The sequence below is a fragment of the Colletotrichum lupini genome, chromosome 7, assembly GCF_023278565.1.
Source record: "Colletotrichum lupini chromosome 7, complete sequence".
NCBI lineage: Eukaryota > Fungi > Ascomycota > Sordariomycetes > Glomerellales > Glomerellaceae > Colletotrichum > Colletotrichum lupini.
Genome location: NC_064680.1, coordinates 3,389,962 through 3,406,640, shown reverse-complemented (window position 1 = coordinate 3,406,640; position 16,679 = coordinate 3,389,962). Strand labels below are relative to the sequence as shown.

Below are 16,679 nucleotides of genomic sequence, written 5' to 3'. Positions count from 1 at the left end.
TCTATCCCTCTGACGGAAGACATCCACAATGCTCGGCTGGTATGCTTTGCCGACAAAATTTCTTGATATCGCCAAGCTTTGCATCGCTAAACACTTCATCTCTAGGTATCAGGCAAGACTCGCGGCTCGCCCGCTGCTCACCCAGAGCATCACCACCGCCATCCTCTTCGCGACCGGTGACATCACCGCCCAGCAGCTCGTCGATAAGCGCGGCCTCGAGAAGCACGAATGGGCCCGCACAGGCCGCATGGCCCTCTACGGCGGTGGTAAGCTCCACCTCACCTCACCTGCACTCAGAGAACTCACACGCGACGACGCCTTCATGACCGACCTGAGCTGTGGCCGATGAGTTCAACCTCACTAACCAAATGCCTTCAGTCATCTTTGGCCCCGTCGCCACAACCTGGTTCAAGTTCCTGCAGAACAACATCGTCCTGAAGAACAAGAACGCCGAGATGCTCGCCCGTGTCGCCGTTGACCAGGGTGTCTTTGCCCCCGTTATGATCAGCGTCTTCCTGTCCTCCATGGCCACGCTCGAGGGCGGCTCTATCAAGGAGAAGCTTGACAAGAACTACAAGACTGCGCTCACGTCCAACTACATGCTCTGGCCGTTCGTCCAGGTAGTGAACTTCAAGTTCGTGCCGCTTCACCACCGTGTGCTCTTTGTCAACGTCATCAGCATTGGCTGGAACTCGTACCTCAGTTTCTTGAACAGCCAATAGATGGCTATTGGGGACTGGGTAGCAAGATGAGCTTGAAGTGGTTACCGCCAATTGAGGGAAGCAGTCTAGAGGATGGCTCGGGGGAACTGAGAATTCGCTGTGATTCCAGCGTCGTATAGCGATTTATGGCTTCAGATTTCGAGCATTAGAAGCAGGATAGACGAGATTGAAGTGATCAAAAAACGGTCATGGGCAGGGCCAATGGGAACATACTGCGCCATTCTTATTCTATCTCAATGTGAAGAGTTGCCTCAAAGCATGATGATAGGCCTGCCATTGTTGCCCGTTAAGAAGCGAATGTTCCTGCTGGTTCAGATCGACTAAGGTATACAGTAGAACAGTCACATTGGGAAACAGAGTGTGACGTATTTACGTTGAACAATAACAGAGGTATTGCCGTGGTTCAAAGACGGCCACAAGCTCAGCCCTGCCAATGAGCGATGGATGCGGGGAAGATGAGGAGTCTCAAGTTTCCTACGCTGTAATTTATACTCGTTCATCTCTTCTTAGTACTCATATGTGTCGGCAACCATATATCTGACTGGATCCTCATTGCATGACAACCAAGTGGAAACACTTAGCTCATAGTTCCGCGTTTGCTATCTGGCATCGCACCACTCGCAGCAATAGATAACTGAGCTACTACCGTCCCCTCATTCTCCCCACCCTTAACCGGGATCCTTCGGCGACGGAGTCGGCCGCTGCAACGTTGCAAGTCAATCTGGCGCCGAACGGCTGAAAAGCATCTGAAAGTGTTGTCGTAAAGTGACAAAATTGAGATAAAGGTCTTCTTGAGACAAGGCATTCGAAGCAATTCCCTCCAGCTCGAAGGCACTCGATCAAAGACACTCACGCAAAGATGACCGCCTCCGGCCTGCTTGATCGCCTCAACCGAGACGGCTTCGTCGTCATCCCTTCAATCCTCACCGAAACCCAACTCAAAGACCTCCGGAGCGCGACCCAAAACGCCACAGAGCTCGCCCGCGCCGGAAAATGGCCGAACGTGCGGACGCTGCCCAAGCAGTTCCCGCCGTGGCCGGTCGCCACCCCGGAAGCCCCTCCGGACGGCATCTGGGGCGTCCAGGGGATGATGCACCCCGACATGCCCAATAACGCCGCATTCATCAAGACGTACTTTTCGGATGCCGTGATTGAGCCGACGAAACAGCTGCTGCAGTGCACCGATGACGATCTGGTCATGGAGCTGTTCAATTTGCTCATACGGCCTGATGAGGACTTTGAGCTGCGGTGGCATAGAGATGATATCCCCGCTACTGCTACCGCCGAAGAGGAGCTCGATCGGCTCAATAAGCCGGCTTATTCGGCGCAGTGGAACCTGGCTCTCTACGATGACAACAGTCTCATCGTCGTCCCAGGCTCGCATACCAGAGCCAGGACAGACATTGAGCGCAACGCTGATCCTTATGAGAAGGAGATCCCTGAGCAACTATACGTGGAACTCAAGGCAGGCGACATTGTCTTTTACAACAACAATATCCTTCACCGCGGCGCATACGTCGCGAATAAAGAACGCATGACACTGCATGGGAGTGTGGGACATGTCAACGGGAGCACCCTCCGAGCCCGCAATGTATTGCAACATGGGCTCAAGGGCTGGGTGGATAAGGTTGATTTGGGCGTGTTGGATGAGAAAGAGAGGACGAGGGCTGAGAACATGCGGAGAATGCTGGTTAAGCTGGGCCAGGAAGCGGGGGAAGTGGGATATTCACTCGAGGGGTAGTGAGATAAGGCCGTTATGGATCTTCTTACTAAAGACAATCAAATGCATGCGCGAGTTTACTTCCAAGGACAAGAAGTCTTGGGTGGTTTTGTTCTGGACCAGTCGAGCGGTGTGTAACAGGCCGGGCGGTGAATTGGGCGAGTTCGACCGGACTCTGGCCGGGTTATGTGTGGTGGGCGCTTAGTTGTGTGTACCCGTGACGGGGCGGAGTGAATCAGACTGGAATCCCATCTCGATGGTAATTAAGAGGCGCTACCGGCGTTATATCGCTCTGAGGCCCCAAGCAACGTCATTTCTCAAAAAAGAATAACAATACGCCAACTGACACTTCCTGCACTGAAAGGTTGTTTCATCTCAAGTTTCCGTCTTCCATCTCGAAAGCTCTGGGGAAGGAGTGTCAGTGGTCTGTGCACAGTCGGATGCCTAAGTAACAAGGTGTCAGTGGAACCCGTGAGCTTTTCCCGTCCTGCGGCCAAATCCGGGTTTGCCAACCATCAACCGACGCTGTCGGCAACATCTGCATCAGCCTCAACCACCTCCAAAACCACCCCTCCTCCTCCTCGAACCCGTCCAGATCAAACTTCCCAAGATCTGCACCCGGCGACAATGCTGCCCTCATCGGTGCGGCGCGTGGTCGCTTCGGCGCCGCAGTCCCCTCTCGTCGCCTCCCTCACCACCTCCGCTCCGAGAGCGGCTACGGCCACCATCACCCTTCAGCAGAGACCCGTCGGTGGCCACCAGAGACGATGGTCCTCCTCGAGCCCCTCGAACCCGAATAACAACGGATCCAAGGACATTCCTGCCCAGGGCCAGTCCGTCCATGCCTCGACATCATCGAGCTCCAGCAGCAGCGGCAAGGCCAACGGCGAGAAGCGGAAACGAAAGAGCAAGGACAGCGCCGATAGGGAGGCTGCGCAGAAGCTGCCCAGCGTGCCCAGCACACAACATCTTTCCCAAGAAGGTGTGTAGTCGTGCGGAGTCTGGATCATGTGGAAGAAGTGCTAACAAAGTATGCGCAGCTCTCGGCTTGTCAACCTTTTTCTCGCTGCACCGGCCGATATCTGTGACCCACAGCATGCCCAAGTCAGTGACGGAAGAAGCCTTCGCCGCCATCTTCAAGCCCCGGAGCAGGGCGAACAAGGTCACCGACGTCATCTCAACACTATCGCGGACGACCGACGACCTCGAGGGCGCCATGGCCAAGATGACCATCGGCCACCAGGAGACGGATGCGTCAGGCGAGCCCGTCCAAAAGATCGACTTCAAGAACCCCGACGGCACCGAGTCGAGCGTCTACGTCCAGCTCAACAGCATGGCCGGCCAGTTCGTCCCCTTCCGCCCTCCCCCGGCCCCCGAGGCCATGGGCGAAACCGCCGACGCCGCGACATCCCACGCCGCCGCCGCCGAGTCCGCCGTCGAGGACCTCCTCGACGAGACCCCCCACCACCGCGTCTACAAGGCCATGTTCACCATCGAGGAGACGACCGACGCCGACGGCCAGGTCCAGGTCCTCGCCCACAGCCCCAAGATCATGCAGGACGGCGGCGACGCGCCCCGCTCGTTCCTCGAGCGTATGGCCCTGCGCCAGATGAAGTTTGACGAGGCGCAAGGCCACGATACCATGCACGCCCTCAGCGTCAAGCGCCAACGCAAGCTCAAGATGAAGAAGAAGAAGTACAAGAAGCTGATGAAGCGCACGCGCAACCTGCGCCGCAAGCTGGACAGAATCTAAGCTCGGATTTGGGGGGGTCGGTTGTTTGGTTTGTATATAAAACAAGCAAAGCCCCGTCGGTCTCTTATTTTCTCACATCCTTGTGTTTTTTTTTCCCCTTTGGACTCGGCTTCTCCCACTCGAGCATATCTGGGAAAGACGCGGGTGTTTTTTTCCTCCTCATAATTGGTGTTCTCGGCCGGGGCATTCATCGCTGATGGTATTTCATCTCCTTTTCGCGATTGTGCACACATTTCTCGGGCTTCATATAGAGAAGAGAGGGGATAGCTTTGCATCAGATAGCAATCATCCAACTGTTTGCATCCAGAGCCATCACTCATGACCGTGCCGCGATACCTACTGAGAGCCAGACAGACGCAGGATCCAGGGACGCTAAGAATAAGAAGGGAGAGACGGAGACAGAGAGATATCTTGTACAACAAAAAAGTGTATTACTAGTTCCATCAAACGGAAATAACTCAAGGCCTTCACAGCCCCTTTTAAATTCGTCTACCATACCTATTCTACAGTATTCGTACACCAAACCATCTTCTGAGTGACTGGCAGGCCGTTAATTTTTAAAGATCGTCCGAGGGGGTGTGGCGTTCCCAGTCAGGGGGCGTGACTATAACGAAAAAGTTGCGGCACCCCACCAAGACGCACCCACCATGGAAGCCCACCGCCCGGCAGAAAATGTTCTCTCCGCCAAATTTTTGGGAATTTCCTCGACGTCTGAGAGCTGGTTTGCGCCGACCCGACTTCTCACCAAGCCCGCTTCCTGGCCAATTTTCCGCCTTTACTCCCCCTCGTCCCTCCTCCCCTGCGAGCTCTGTTCAAGATGTCGCGCAAGGCAGTGTGAGTTCTCAGTGCGATATGAACACTTATATATGATTGAATTGCTGACTTTCCTTTCAATACAGAGACCAGCGGATCCCGAGTCTCATTAGCAATGGGTACCAAGAGAAGAAGCGTAGCTTCTTCGTGGTGGTCGGTGACCACTCCAAGGATGTCATTGTCAACCTCCACTACTTGATGGCTAGAAACATCAAGCAGAACAAGTCTGTGTTGTGGGCGTACAAGACCAAGCTCTTGGGCTTCACGAGGTGCGTCTTCCGGCTCGAGCAGGGCTCACTTACACAGCAGACACGGAGAAGCTAACATGCCGACCTCTTCCTCGGAATCCAGTCACCGAAAGAAGCGCGAGAACAAGATCAAGAAGGAAATCAAGCGCGGCACCCGCGAAGCCAACGACTCCGATCCCTTCGAGCTCTTCGTGTCCCTCCACAACATCCGCTACGTCTACTACAAGGAGACGGAAAAGGTCCTCGGACAGACGTTCGGCATGTGCATCCTGCAAGACTTTGAGGCCATGACGCCAAACATCCTCGCGAGGACGATCGAGACGGTCGAGGGCGGCGGCCTGGTGGTCCTCCTACTCAAGGGCATGTCCTCGCTCAAGCAGCTCTACACAATGTCCATGGACATCCACTCGCGCTACCGCACCGAGGCGCACGACGACGTCGTCGCCCGCTTCAACGAGCGCTTCATCCTCTCCCTGGGCGGCTGCGACTCGTGCCTCGTCATCGACGACGAGATGAACGTCCTGCCCATCTCGGGCGGCAAGGGCGTCGTGAAACTCCCGCCCACCGACAAGGACCTCAACAAGACGGAGGCAGAACAGGAGCTCGAGGACATGAAGGAGTCGTTACAAGATACCCAACCAGTCGGCTCCCTGGTTACCCTCGCCAAGACGACCGACCAGGCCAAGGCGCTGCTGACGTTTGTCGACGCCATTGCCGAGAAGACGCTGCGGAGCACCGTGACGTTGACGGCCGCCAGAGGTCGCGGAAAGTCGGCGGCCATGGGTGTCGCCGTTGCGGCTGCCGTCGCGCACGGGTACAGCAACATCTTTATTACCTCGCCGTCCCCGGAGAACTTGAAGACGCTGTTCGAGTTCGTCTTCAAGGGATTCGATGCGCTCGGATACGCCGATCACGCAGACTACTCCATCATTCAGTCCACGAACCCCGACTTCAACAAGGCTATTGTCAGAGTCAACATCCACCGGGCGCATCGCCAGACAATTCAGTACATCAGACCTCAGGATGCCCACGTTCTCGGACAGGCGGAGTTGGTCGTCATCGATGAGGCTGCCGCTATTCCCCTGCCTTTGGTGCGCAAGCTCATGGGCCCTTACCTGGTCTTCATGGCCTCCACGATCAACGGTTACGAGGGTACCGGTCGCTCGCTGTCGCTGAAGTTGATCAAGCAGCTCAGAGAGCAGTCAAGACCTGGAGCCAAGACCGGTGAGGACACAGAGGTTGCCGACAGGACGACGGGCAGAGCCTCCAAGGATCAGGGCTCGAGCCAGTCCAGCCGATCCCTCCGCGAGATCACCCTGTCTGAGCCCATCAGATACGCCCAAGGCGACTCGGTCGAGAAGTGGCTGAACAAGCTTCTCTGCCTGGATGCCACCCTCCCCAAGGCAAAGGCCAGCGCTCAGGGGTGCCCCGACCCTTCGCAGTGCGAGCTGCTCAAGGTTAACAGAGATACCCTCTTCTCCTTCCACCCCATCCCTGAGAAGTTCTTGCAGCAGATGGTCGCCCTCTACGTCGCCAGTCACTACAAGAACTCTCCTGATGATCTCCAGCTGATGAGTGACGCCCCCGCCCACGAGCTCTACGTCCTCATCGCCCCGACATCAGACGGCAAGCTGCCTGAGCCCCTGTGTGTGATCCAGGTCGCACTGGAAGGAAAAATTAGCAGACAAAGCGTCATCAACCAGTTGAGCAGAGGACAGCGCCCCTCCGGTGATTTGATCCCCTGGCTCGTGAGCCAGCAATACCAGGACGATGAGTTTGCCTCTCTCTCCGGCGCCCGCGTCGTGAGGATAGCGACGAACCCGGAGTACGTGTCCATGGGATACGGCACCAAGGCCCTGCAACTCCTGACCGACTTTTACGAGCAAAAGTTCACCAACTTGTCCGAGGACGCCGACCTCGCCATGGAGGAGACCCTTCCCAGAGTTACGGACGCAGAGCTGTCAAACACCTCTTTGCTCGCGGACGACGTCCACATTAGAGATATCAAGAAGCTGCCGCCGCTATTTGCGAGATTCTCCGAGATTAGGCCCGCTGCCCTGGACTACGTCGGTGTCAGCTACGGCTTGACGCAGCCACTCCACAAGTTCTGGAAGCGCGCCTCTTTCGCGCCTGTCTACCTCCGGCAGACGGCCAACGACCTGACGGGCGAGCACACGTGCGTCATGATCCGGCCTTTGGAGAACACCGGCGCCGATCGGTCATGGCTCGGCGCCTTCTCCCGGGACTTCCAGCGTCGTTTCCAGTCGCTGCTGTCGTATCAGTTCAGGGAGTTCCAGTCGGTTGTTGCGCTGAGCATCGACGAGTCCGCCAGCATTGGCGCCAAGCTCGACGGCACTGAGCCCACGGCCCTGACAAAGGTGGAGCTGGACAGATTCCTGACGCCATTCGACTTGAAGCGTCTCGAGTCGTACGCCAACAACATGCTGGATTACCACGTCATCCTCGATCTCGTGCCCACGCTCGCTGGCCTGTACTTCACCGGCAAGCTTAAGGGCGACATCAAGTTGACTGGTGTCCAGCAGGCTATCCTTCTCGCCATCGGTCTGCAGAGGAAGGACATGGACGTCATCTCCACTGAGTTATCCCTGCCGTCGTCGCAGTTGCTGGCTATGTTCATCAAGATCCTCCGCAAGATCACAACGCACTTTGGATCCCTGGTCAACGCCGCCGTTGAGGCTGAGCTGCCTAGTAACAACACCATTGGTGTCAGCCGGGAGAACGCTTCTGGGGTACACGACGATGAGGTTGTCGACAAGAAGTTCGTTCCCCTCGAGACATCTCTCGAGGACGAGCTTGAGGAGGGAGGCGATGAGGCTTTGGCTAAGCTTCGCAGGAAGCAGCGCGAGCTCATCGACTCCCTGCCGCTTGACCAGTAAGGCCCCTTTTCTTCATTGCGTAGCTTTGAGAGCACTATACTGACATCAACTCTTAGGTATGAGGTTGACGGTGACGCTCCTGCCTGGGCCGAAGCAGAGCAGGCCGTCAAGGACGGCAAGACCGGCGTGGTCAGCGTGAAGTCGGCCAAGTCGAAGCGCAAGGCCGGCCCGACGGCAGCCGAGATTTACGACGAGGCCCTCGGGGAGAAGAAGCACAAGAAGGCGAAGAAGTCCAAGAAAGATAGGGACTAAGCTAAGAGACTCAGGGAAGAGAGAGGAAAGAGTGACAGGGGAGGTATAAACAAAAGTGTAAAAGCATTTTTACTTACAGGGTGAAACGGGTATTTGTCCTTACTTGGGCGGCCTCTATGCGGAGTTGGCTTGGCTTTGTTTTGTTAACAATTTTAAGAAATTCTGAACTTCTTGTTTCAAGCAAAAATGGACAGTGATGTCCTCCTCTTTCCGGGTGGAAGTGTTCAGAGACTGGACGACATCTTAGATCAAGTGACTGGCCGGTCAGTCGTGATGATCCGGCTCTGATGTGATTCTTGTGATTTCAAAGAAGGAAGGGACGAAGATGATGGAAGACATAGACACCTTCCCTTCCTCTGCCCTCCTTCCATCTTCAACATCAAGGTCGCTCTTTCCTGCGTTGTCTGCTGCTCTTCCTCTTCTCAGAGAAGGTACCTTCCACCTCGACAAACTCGTGGCAACCACCTATTGTCATCTGACGACAACACCTCGACGATTCCCATTCTCACCATTTCAAGGCTTCGACCGGAAATTGCTTCCTCCTTTTCCATACCCTCGAGACCGCAAATACACCACTCGCCTGCTCTTTTCCCCGCCGTACAATTAATACATCTCACCGAAGCACCAGGTCGCAGGTCACCCACACCGTCTCTCGCCATCACAACCCCCCAAACTCGAACCGAGAAACAATGTGTACCGAAACCATTGCCCTCTGCGAAAGCTGCGGCCTCCACAGACACATGCACTACCACCGCTGCACAGCCTGGCTCTGGTCCTACCGCCAAATCAAATGGACCTTCACTACCCCTCTCTCCTCGACCCCGAAACCCAAAAACTGCCCCTTCCTCGACGGCGAGGTCAAGACCGAGATCCTCCCGGGCAGGTGTCCCAACGCGGCGTGCCCGGGCCACAAGCTCAAAGATGCCCTCGACTTACAGGCGGCCGCGGACGGGAAATTGGACAGAAGAACGGACGAGCAGAAGATTGACGCGCAGAGGATCAAGATGGGGCTTAAGAGGCGACCTGGGCCGGTGCAGGCGTTCCGGGAGCCGTTGGAGGTCGGGAGGCCGCATCAGAATCGGGTGCCGGTTGTGATTACGGATGGGAGGCCCGATGAGGGACTGGGAGTTGTGAGAGGACGGGGGAAGCGGGTGGAGGGGATGGGGATGGCGGAGATGGAGACGGAGGGTGAGGGGGCTATGGCTGTTCCGTCGCCTGGTCCGGCTGCGAGGGTGCCTGTGAGGAGACATAGGACGTTCCATGGTCCGATGATGAGGCCGCATTGATGGGTGTTGTTGAGACACATGGCGGGCTCATCGATTTGACGGCACGATACTACGAATTACGAGGGATGGGAAATGAATGATGACCAAACGGACTGGGGAGGGACTGATAACGGGGACTGATAATGGGAGGAAGCGTCTATACTATAGCGCTAATCGGAAGAGTTTCTCTTCGCTTTAATAATGAGCGCCGATTTCTCAAGATCATGAGGTTCTCCCAAAGGTGTGAAAGGTGTTGATGGAGTCGTGATATCGTGTAAGACGGTCGTCGCCGCACATCAACCGAATTGTCCAATCACAGCCAAGGCCATCGCTAAGAATGTTTCTAACTACTCGATAAGTTGGTTCCTGCATCGCGGCAAACCGGCAAGTCAAGTCCGTAAGCCCAGGCCCCAAACAGCGCGAATCAAAGCCTGTTTTCATCGCCCGCTTCCCCCCCTGAACTTTGTATTTTGGAGAAGCCAATCTCGGGCAGTGGGGTTCATTCCCCCTGTCGGCGGTCGACTATCCACTGAGAAGCTCGAAGGATTCACGTCTGGCCTCCGCGCGACCTGGGGGATCAACCAACTTTTTTATGCTAAAATCCCGCCCCGTTCGTCCCATTTGTGGTTCCTGTGTAAACATTGGACCATTCCCCGTCCTGTCATCCCGTCTCGCCTTCCTTCTCGGTTGTCAACTCAACACCTCTCTCCCACACGTTGAGTCGTTGAATCCATTCACTTGGACGAGAGTTTAGGATTGTCAATTGACTCTCTGTCTCTTCCTTGACGACTAGACATCACCTTCGTTTCTGAGCTCTGGCGAAACTCCACGCGCTCGATTGCTTGAACCCACCGGAATCGAACCACTCGCTCGTCCCTTCAAAGCTCGCGAAGCTCTCACCAACTCTCGATCCACCAACCTCTCTCCCAAACCCTCAACATGCACACGTCCAACCTCGCCCCGGTGGCCTTCGCTGCCCTCTCCCTCCTCCTCAATCCCGTCGCCGCCGTCCCCGCTCCCGTCCCCGTCCCCGTCGCCGCCCCCGAGCCAACCCTCGTCGCCCGCGCCGATGTCATCGCTCCCACCGCCGCCTGGATCAGCGTCAACAACAAGGGCGTCCCCACGACCGTCACCCCCGTACCAACCACAATCTCCGGCACCGCGACATACGCCTCCGCCGCCCCCAACGCCTTGACGGGTAGCGTCTTCACCCTGACCGACTGGCACCTCGTCAAGGTCACCACCAGCACGGGCACCCCGCCCGTCGCCACGGCCGACAGCAAGAGCGGCGCGGGGGCCTTTGCGCCGTGCAGTAATACCAAGGGGGACTTTTCGCCCTTTTGCGATCCGAATAAGGGGAGCACGCTTTATACCGATGGGACGTACTATGGTAAGTCACATACCGACTTCTGAAACTCGCCTCTCCCCGTACAGGTGATGAAAGTAGTATGTCGAATATCAAACTGACCATCCCATCTTCCAGTAACCTGGGACCCCACCGTCCTCATCAAAGGCAACAAGACCAACGTCAACGTAAAAATCCAAGGCAAATCCGTAAACGGCACAACGGTAGGCGACATCGTCCTCAACGCCGACACAGACACCACGAACCCGGCCTCCTACGGCTACTACGCCTGGACCGTCTCCTCCAGCCTCATCCCCTCAGGCCAAGACAACGCCACGATCGAGCTCCTCATGTCCTACACCGTCGACGGCACCGCGCAGGACGCCATCACCGGCCCGCAGGTCCTCGTCGCCAAGCGGCCAGAGTGGCACCCCGAGGCCGCGAAGATGCCCAAGGGCGCGGAGCTGTACATCGCCCTCCCCACCGTGTTCGGGTTCATCATCATTTGCGTCGTTGGCGGGTGTATCTGGAACCGGCGGACGCGCAAGATCGGGCTGGGGAACATTATGAGCCGGTCGAGACACGGGTACGGTGTCGGTAAGTCGCGGGCGCAGAGGCTGGGGGCCAAGGTTAGGCAGAGCGTGTTCCATGGCGGGCGCAAGGATCGCGGGATTCAGTTGAGGCAGAGGGAGATCAGCCCCGATGGGTATGTGTACCGCGACGAGCCGCTGCCTGATCAGCAGCAGAGGCAGCATACTGGCGGACTCAACACCAATGGTGGCGGTGGTCTCGGTCATGCGAGGAGGGATAGCGATGCCCTGGGAAGTCTTGCGGGAAGCCCGGTTTCGGCTACGTTCCCGCACCATGAGCCCCAGGGTGGTAACGCTTTCCGGGAGGAGATGAGGAGGCAGGAGAGGGAGAGGTACTGAGAGGGACCATGAACTTTCAGAGGCATGCCATTTGGCGTGCTGCCGAGAGGAAGCTGTGTTGTCTGGTGAGGCTACCACAGAGGGTAGGTAGTAGGCGATGACGGAAAACATGAGAATAAGTGTCACGACATAGACGACGCAAGATTCAGAGATGAGCTGATTTGGAGCTCATCTTCGACGTAATATGTAACAATAATGAAACTCATGAAGAATCTCAAGGCCAGTGGCTTGATCCAGTGAGTTTGTGACCGGTGTCATGACGTGCTATATTGCTACTAGGGAAGTACAATCAGCCTATGTAGTCAACCGCCTGAGGAGGGGGCCGGTGAAAGACATCATAGAGTCGCTCTTTCACGTCTAGCAGTCTTGCAACAAATGTCTTCTTTTTTCCAAGCCATGAGATGAAGGTTCTTTTCGAAGCAAAGCTCGAGCTTTCATACATTCCTAGGCCCTACTGAATCTTCAGACGAAGGGCACGATAGGGTCGCACATCCACATCTAGCAGTCCTATAACATACATCTTTTTTCTTTCATCTCAGGTTGCAAAGCGGACGTTCAATTCTAGGCCAAGTTCGATTCTCTATCCTCTCCTTATCCTTACACTCGGGCGCTGTCGCTAGAGATAGCGCTAATAACGAGGACTCCAAGAAGGCCCACATCATGCCTTTTTCCTTTATCTCATCACTGCCCATATCTCACATACGCCGTATGGAATATGTTAAAGATAGTAACTATTGCTAGAACCTGCGAGTACTATACGCATCGTCTTTGGTCTAGAGGTATAGGCATCTTGGATTGCAAAGGACCCGGGCTGTTGTTAAATCGTTAGTGACACATATGTCAGTCACGGGAATTGACCAGTACCTTGGCATCCAGGGATGTGGTCTGTCTTGCTTGAGTTCAGAGGTACGCCCTGAATATCTTAGTTTTGATAGGAACCCGTCGTTATCAAGCACATCGTCAGTTACGAATACGTCAGTAACGGAAAATAATCAGTATCTCGGGATCCTATCCGCATGAACCACTTTCTTGTTGTCTCAATTGCTTGATTTAAAAGCATGAGCATCTTGATTATCTGAGGCAATCTCCAGATACCAAGATAACGCTGTAACAGCTATAAAATATGGATCCGAGAGTATGACCTACAGCAGGACCAGCGGTCGTACTGAACCTGTGTGCGCAAAATGACACTCCAGCAGACGCGAGTAGCTCGTCCAGAACCATCTTACTTGTATCTAAGTAGACTGTCTTTATCTTATCCTACTTACTTCGAAAGCAGAGGCCCTTAATCCCTATAGGAGCTACCCCGTCGTCGTCACATATATAATTAGTGACGAATACGTCAGTCACGGGAAACGGTCGGTAGTACCTTGATATCCAGGGGTCTTGGCTATGGGCTCTCGTCCGAACGAGCTGCTTCAATCTTGATCCAGAAACATATTCATCCTGATTTTATGAGGTAGGATCACAGAACCATTAGCCTCATCCCATGTGCATCACTCGCACATGTGTGGGTGCTACCGCTGACCTTGCTCCCATCTCAATATTTTATAGTCGTTGCGGCGTTGTCTTTGAGACCGGTCAGGAAGACAAAAAGGCATTCTGCTGAAGATCCCGATAAAGCAGGCCCTCAGACCACGTCTCCCTCAACCTCCTGCGTATCACTTCTCAAACGACTAGACAGGCGGGCGAATGAAAGGTCATATCAGCATGTGAATTCATAAGGTTTAATGACGCCGTCGCTACTGGACTGAGACCTCTCGATGTCTCCATACAATTCTGGTCCTCCGACGGGTCCCCGTTTACTCTCTTGATACCATCAGAAGCTGTGCAGGTGCCAGCACTTTACTTCTTGCCAGAGCTACCGGAGCTTCCACTGCCATAGCCGGACGAGCTTCTCTCGCCGCCGGGAGAGGTGTAGGTTGAGCCGCCGTTGCCATCGTTGTAGTAGGTGCTGCCGTTGGGGTTGGAGTAGTAGTAGGATCCGTCACTTGAGATGTGCTGGTCAGCTTTCTTTCCTTGATATCTCGAATAGGAAAGGGCAAGACGAGAGATACTGGTTGGAGCACTGAGAACCGGGGAAAATAAAGCGACCGCAGACAAGCGATCGTCATCCGGGCAAGGAGGAGGAGCAGCAAGTTGGACTCACGTGTTAGAGTAGTGGTACGAGTTGGAGTTGGAAGCACTGCTACCGTAGTCACGGGCGCAGTAGTGGTTGCCCTGAACAGTGAGTCGATATGTCAGTCATGTACATCTCCAAGCTCCTGCCAGCTTCGGGAGTGAGGGATTGATTAGTACCTCGCTGTTGGTCCCGGAGCTCTTGTAATCGTAACCTTGTCCGCTCATCTTGGCTGTTTGCTTGTCAGTCTTGACACGAAAGTGGTTGATTGGGATGGTTCTGTATGCGTGGTATCGGAGGAGGGTTGTAGAGAGATGAAGAAGAGGGGATGTAAGGGTGAGGCCACCGGGAGTTTATGGGAGATTAAATAAGGTAGGCAGGTAGGTACCCAGGCAAAACACCTTGTATGATCACGCAAGGTCTGTGTATGCTTTTCCGCCCCGCACGGATTGATTGTTAGCGGGCAGAGACAACTGGGAAGCTACTTGCCTACCTTAATTTATCTTACTTTGTGTGTTGCTTGTGGCTTGCCAGAAGCTCTCATGTGCCTTCCCGCGGGACCCATGTCAAAGCTCCAAAGTCGAGTCAGGCAAGGACATGTGATTGCATCGTTTCTCCTTCTTTTTGCCCGTTATGCGCCTACCTGATCACAACCAAGTTTGTAGCGTAGAGAAGCAGCGACGAAGGGCAGCACGATGTTGGTATATTGCTTTTCCCCGACAAGATAAGCGTTTGTCCACTTTCCCCCGCTGCCAACCAAGCTGCCACTTTTGGTGACCTGGTCTGGGATCATCCTGGTATCTTGTCAATGTTTGGGTGGATCTCATATCAAATAGGTAAACATCTTAGTTGACAGAAGAGCCTAGCGATCATGTCCAAAGAGACAAAATCAGAGGGACCGCGATTGAGAACTTGGGAATGGCTTCTAGCTTGCAGAGCACATAAGCAGTAGACTACTCCCAAGCGCGTTGTCGATGAATCGATGTAGCCGGCAGTCGAGTGGGATGAGAGCCAGAGAACCCCTCACTCGCACAGCTGTCCCCCACGTTTCAGGGATCAGCTTGCATGGAAAAAGCAAATGACATCCCTCAAGCACCAACTCACTTGTTGAACTCACGCGCCTCTCGTTCCTACACTTCCGAACCGAAACCAGATTTCATATGCTACCGCGTCTCGCTACAGGTATCCCAATTGCGCGTAAACCCCTAAACAACAGAGTACCCATCCCATTAGAGGCAAAGAAGAAAGAGTCCAGCATCCCAATTCCAACAAATAAAATCACCTAATCGCTCCGTCGTCACGCATTACAATGTTCTCCCTTGTCGTTATTTCATTCCAACACTTGAACCAAGTCAGTCACAAGGCACGCAAGGTGCGGAGTAAACACCCCAACTCAAGGTAAGGTTCCCTCAAAGCTTACTTTTTGCCGTACCCGGAGCATGTTCGGTATCCGCTGGCCGAGGTGTACGGTGAACCGCCGTTGCCGTCGTTTTCATACCTCTCACTCTTGGGGGTTGAGTAGTGAATTGAGCCGCTTCTATCCATCGTTTAGCAGGATTCCGTCAGTCTTTCGGTTTTTTGGCCTCCTCCCACGCCCTGCGCAAGACGTACATCCCCAGATCTTGGGTCGAAGACTGGGCTAGGATGATCAACAGTAAGAATGATTGACACTCACGCGCTGGGATACTGGTATGAGTTCGGATTCGCAGAGCTGCTGCTGCTGCTATTTCCGTAGTCGCGAGCGCAGGAGTAGTTACCCTTTTTATTCCCCCCCCCGCAGTGAGTATTTTGCTACTTTGACGAGAACCTCGGATTGGCTTTGGGTTCTCAAATTACCTGGCTGTTTCTCTTGTACGAATACCCCTTACTGCTTGGCATATTGTCGATCTTGGGGAGAAGGGTAGGCGGTGGATTCTGTTACTTATTTCCCGAATGCTTCTGAGTTGGAGTTGGGCCGGGGAAGAGGAAGATGTCGTCGGGCCTTGGTTTACTGTTTTCGCTTTTGACACAAAGTGGAGATGGGAAGAAGAAGACGAAGAAGGCGAACTCAAGTATAAGAAGAAACTCTCACTCTCTCTCTCCAGTTCACGGCACATGGTACGAGATACAGATCAAGGTACATAATGGGCTGATCATGGGCGATGCGTGGTTTGAAACGCCTGCGCTACTTCACCTTACCCCGCCCCACGGGAGCTCATTGGAGAAAGCCCATAGTGAGACTTTTTTTTACTCTCTAATAACTCCCGTGTCTTTACGAGTCGGGTCCATTGACAAGTTTGGATGGGATGGATGGTGGGATGGGGGTGGGAACGGACGATGCGGCAAAAAAGGACCAACGAGTGGATGAAAAGGAATGCTTTGGGCAAGGCGTCAAGCGTTCGAGCCGCATACCGCATGGTCCCTCGTGGGTCGAGCGAGGCGACACGCATGCGCTGGCGAACGGAAGTGTCTCTGCATCGTTTCTTTGGGCGCTGGATTTTCTGGGGCATTAGGTATCGGTAGGACCAGTCGTTAGGTATTTTAAGCTTCATGTGGGGGGTCGGTGGGCTTGAGGCCTTGGGGGGGAGTGGTGAGTTGGAGGAGTCTGCTTTCTGCATGAGCAGACTCTTTGGATGA

The 16,679-nt window shown here is 54.6% G+C and overlaps 7 protein-coding genes across 7 annotated transcripts; 5 read left to right on the top strand and 2 right to left on the bottom strand.

The window, feature by feature from the left end:
- Positions 1–28: 28 nt before the first annotated feature.
- On the top strand, positions 29–722 carry CLUP02_14058 (sym-1; the record flags this gene model as incomplete). The annotated part of the gene is made up of 3 exons (XM_049292991.1): positions 29–39; positions 106–266; positions 379–722. 3 exons carry the CDS (start codon positions 29–31, stop codon positions 720–722), a joined length of 516 nt encoding a protein of 171 aa, XP_049150137.1.
- An 859-nt stretch (positions 723–1,581) lies between these two features.
- On the top strand, positions 1,582–4,195 carry CLUP02_14057 (phytanoyl-CoA dioxygenase; the record flags this gene model as incomplete). The annotated part of the gene is made up of 3 exons (XM_049292990.1): positions 1,582–2,462; positions 2,823–3,424; positions 3,483–4,195. 3 exons carry the CDS (start codon positions 1,582–1,584, stop codon positions 4,193–4,195), a joined length of 2,196 nt encoding a protein of 731 aa, XP_049150136.1.
- An 817-nt stretch (positions 4,196–5,012) lies between these two features.
- Positions 5,013–8,405, top strand: CLUP02_14056 (uncharacterized protein; the record flags this gene model as incomplete). The annotated part of the gene is made up of 4 exons (XM_049292989.1): positions 5,013–5,029; positions 5,095–5,277; positions 5,360–8,149; positions 8,210–8,405. The coding sequence occupies 4 exons, from the start codon at positions 5,013–5,015 to the stop codon at positions 8,403–8,405; spliced, it is 3,186 nt and encodes a 1,061-aa protein (XP_049150135.1).
- A 689-nt stretch (positions 8,406–9,094) lies between these two features.
- Positions 9,095–11,944, top strand: CLUP02_14055 (uncharacterized protein; the record flags this gene model as incomplete). Its single annotated transcript, XM_049292988.1, has 4 exons — positions 9,095–9,535; positions 10,030–10,067; positions 10,555–11,060; positions 11,154–11,944. 4 exons carry the CDS (start codon positions 9,095–9,097, stop codon positions 11,942–11,944), a joined length of 1,776 nt encoding a protein of 591 aa, XP_049150134.1.
- Positions 11,945–12,139: 195 nt separating this feature from the next.
- CLUP02_14054 (uncharacterized protein) lies at positions 12,140–12,305 on the top strand (the record flags this gene model as incomplete). The annotated part of the gene is made up of 2 exons (XM_049292987.1): positions 12,140–12,180; positions 12,224–12,305. The coding sequence occupies 2 exons, from the start codon at positions 12,140–12,142 to the stop codon at positions 12,303–12,305; spliced, it is 123 nt and encodes a 40-aa protein (XP_049150133.1).
- Positions 12,306–13,789: 1,484 nt separating this feature from the next.
- Positions 13,790–14,290, bottom strand: CLUP02_14053 (uncharacterized protein; the record flags this gene model as incomplete). The annotated part of the gene is made up of 3 exons (XM_049292986.1): positions 13,790–13,934; positions 14,094–14,164; positions 14,243–14,290. The coding sequence occupies 3 exons, from the start codon at positions 14,288–14,290 to the stop codon at positions 13,790–13,792; spliced, it is 264 nt and encodes an 87-aa protein (XP_049150132.1).
- A 1,189-nt stretch (positions 14,291–15,479) lies between these two features.
- On the bottom strand, positions 15,480–16,159 carry CLUP02_14052 (uncharacterized protein; the record flags this gene model as incomplete). Its single annotated transcript, XM_049292985.1, has 3 exons — positions 15,480–15,600; positions 15,739–15,821; positions 15,932–16,159. 3 exons carry the CDS (start codon positions 16,157–16,159, stop codon positions 15,480–15,482), a joined length of 432 nt encoding a protein of 143 aa, XP_049150131.1.
- Between the last annotated feature and the right edge of the window lie 520 nt (positions 16,160–16,679).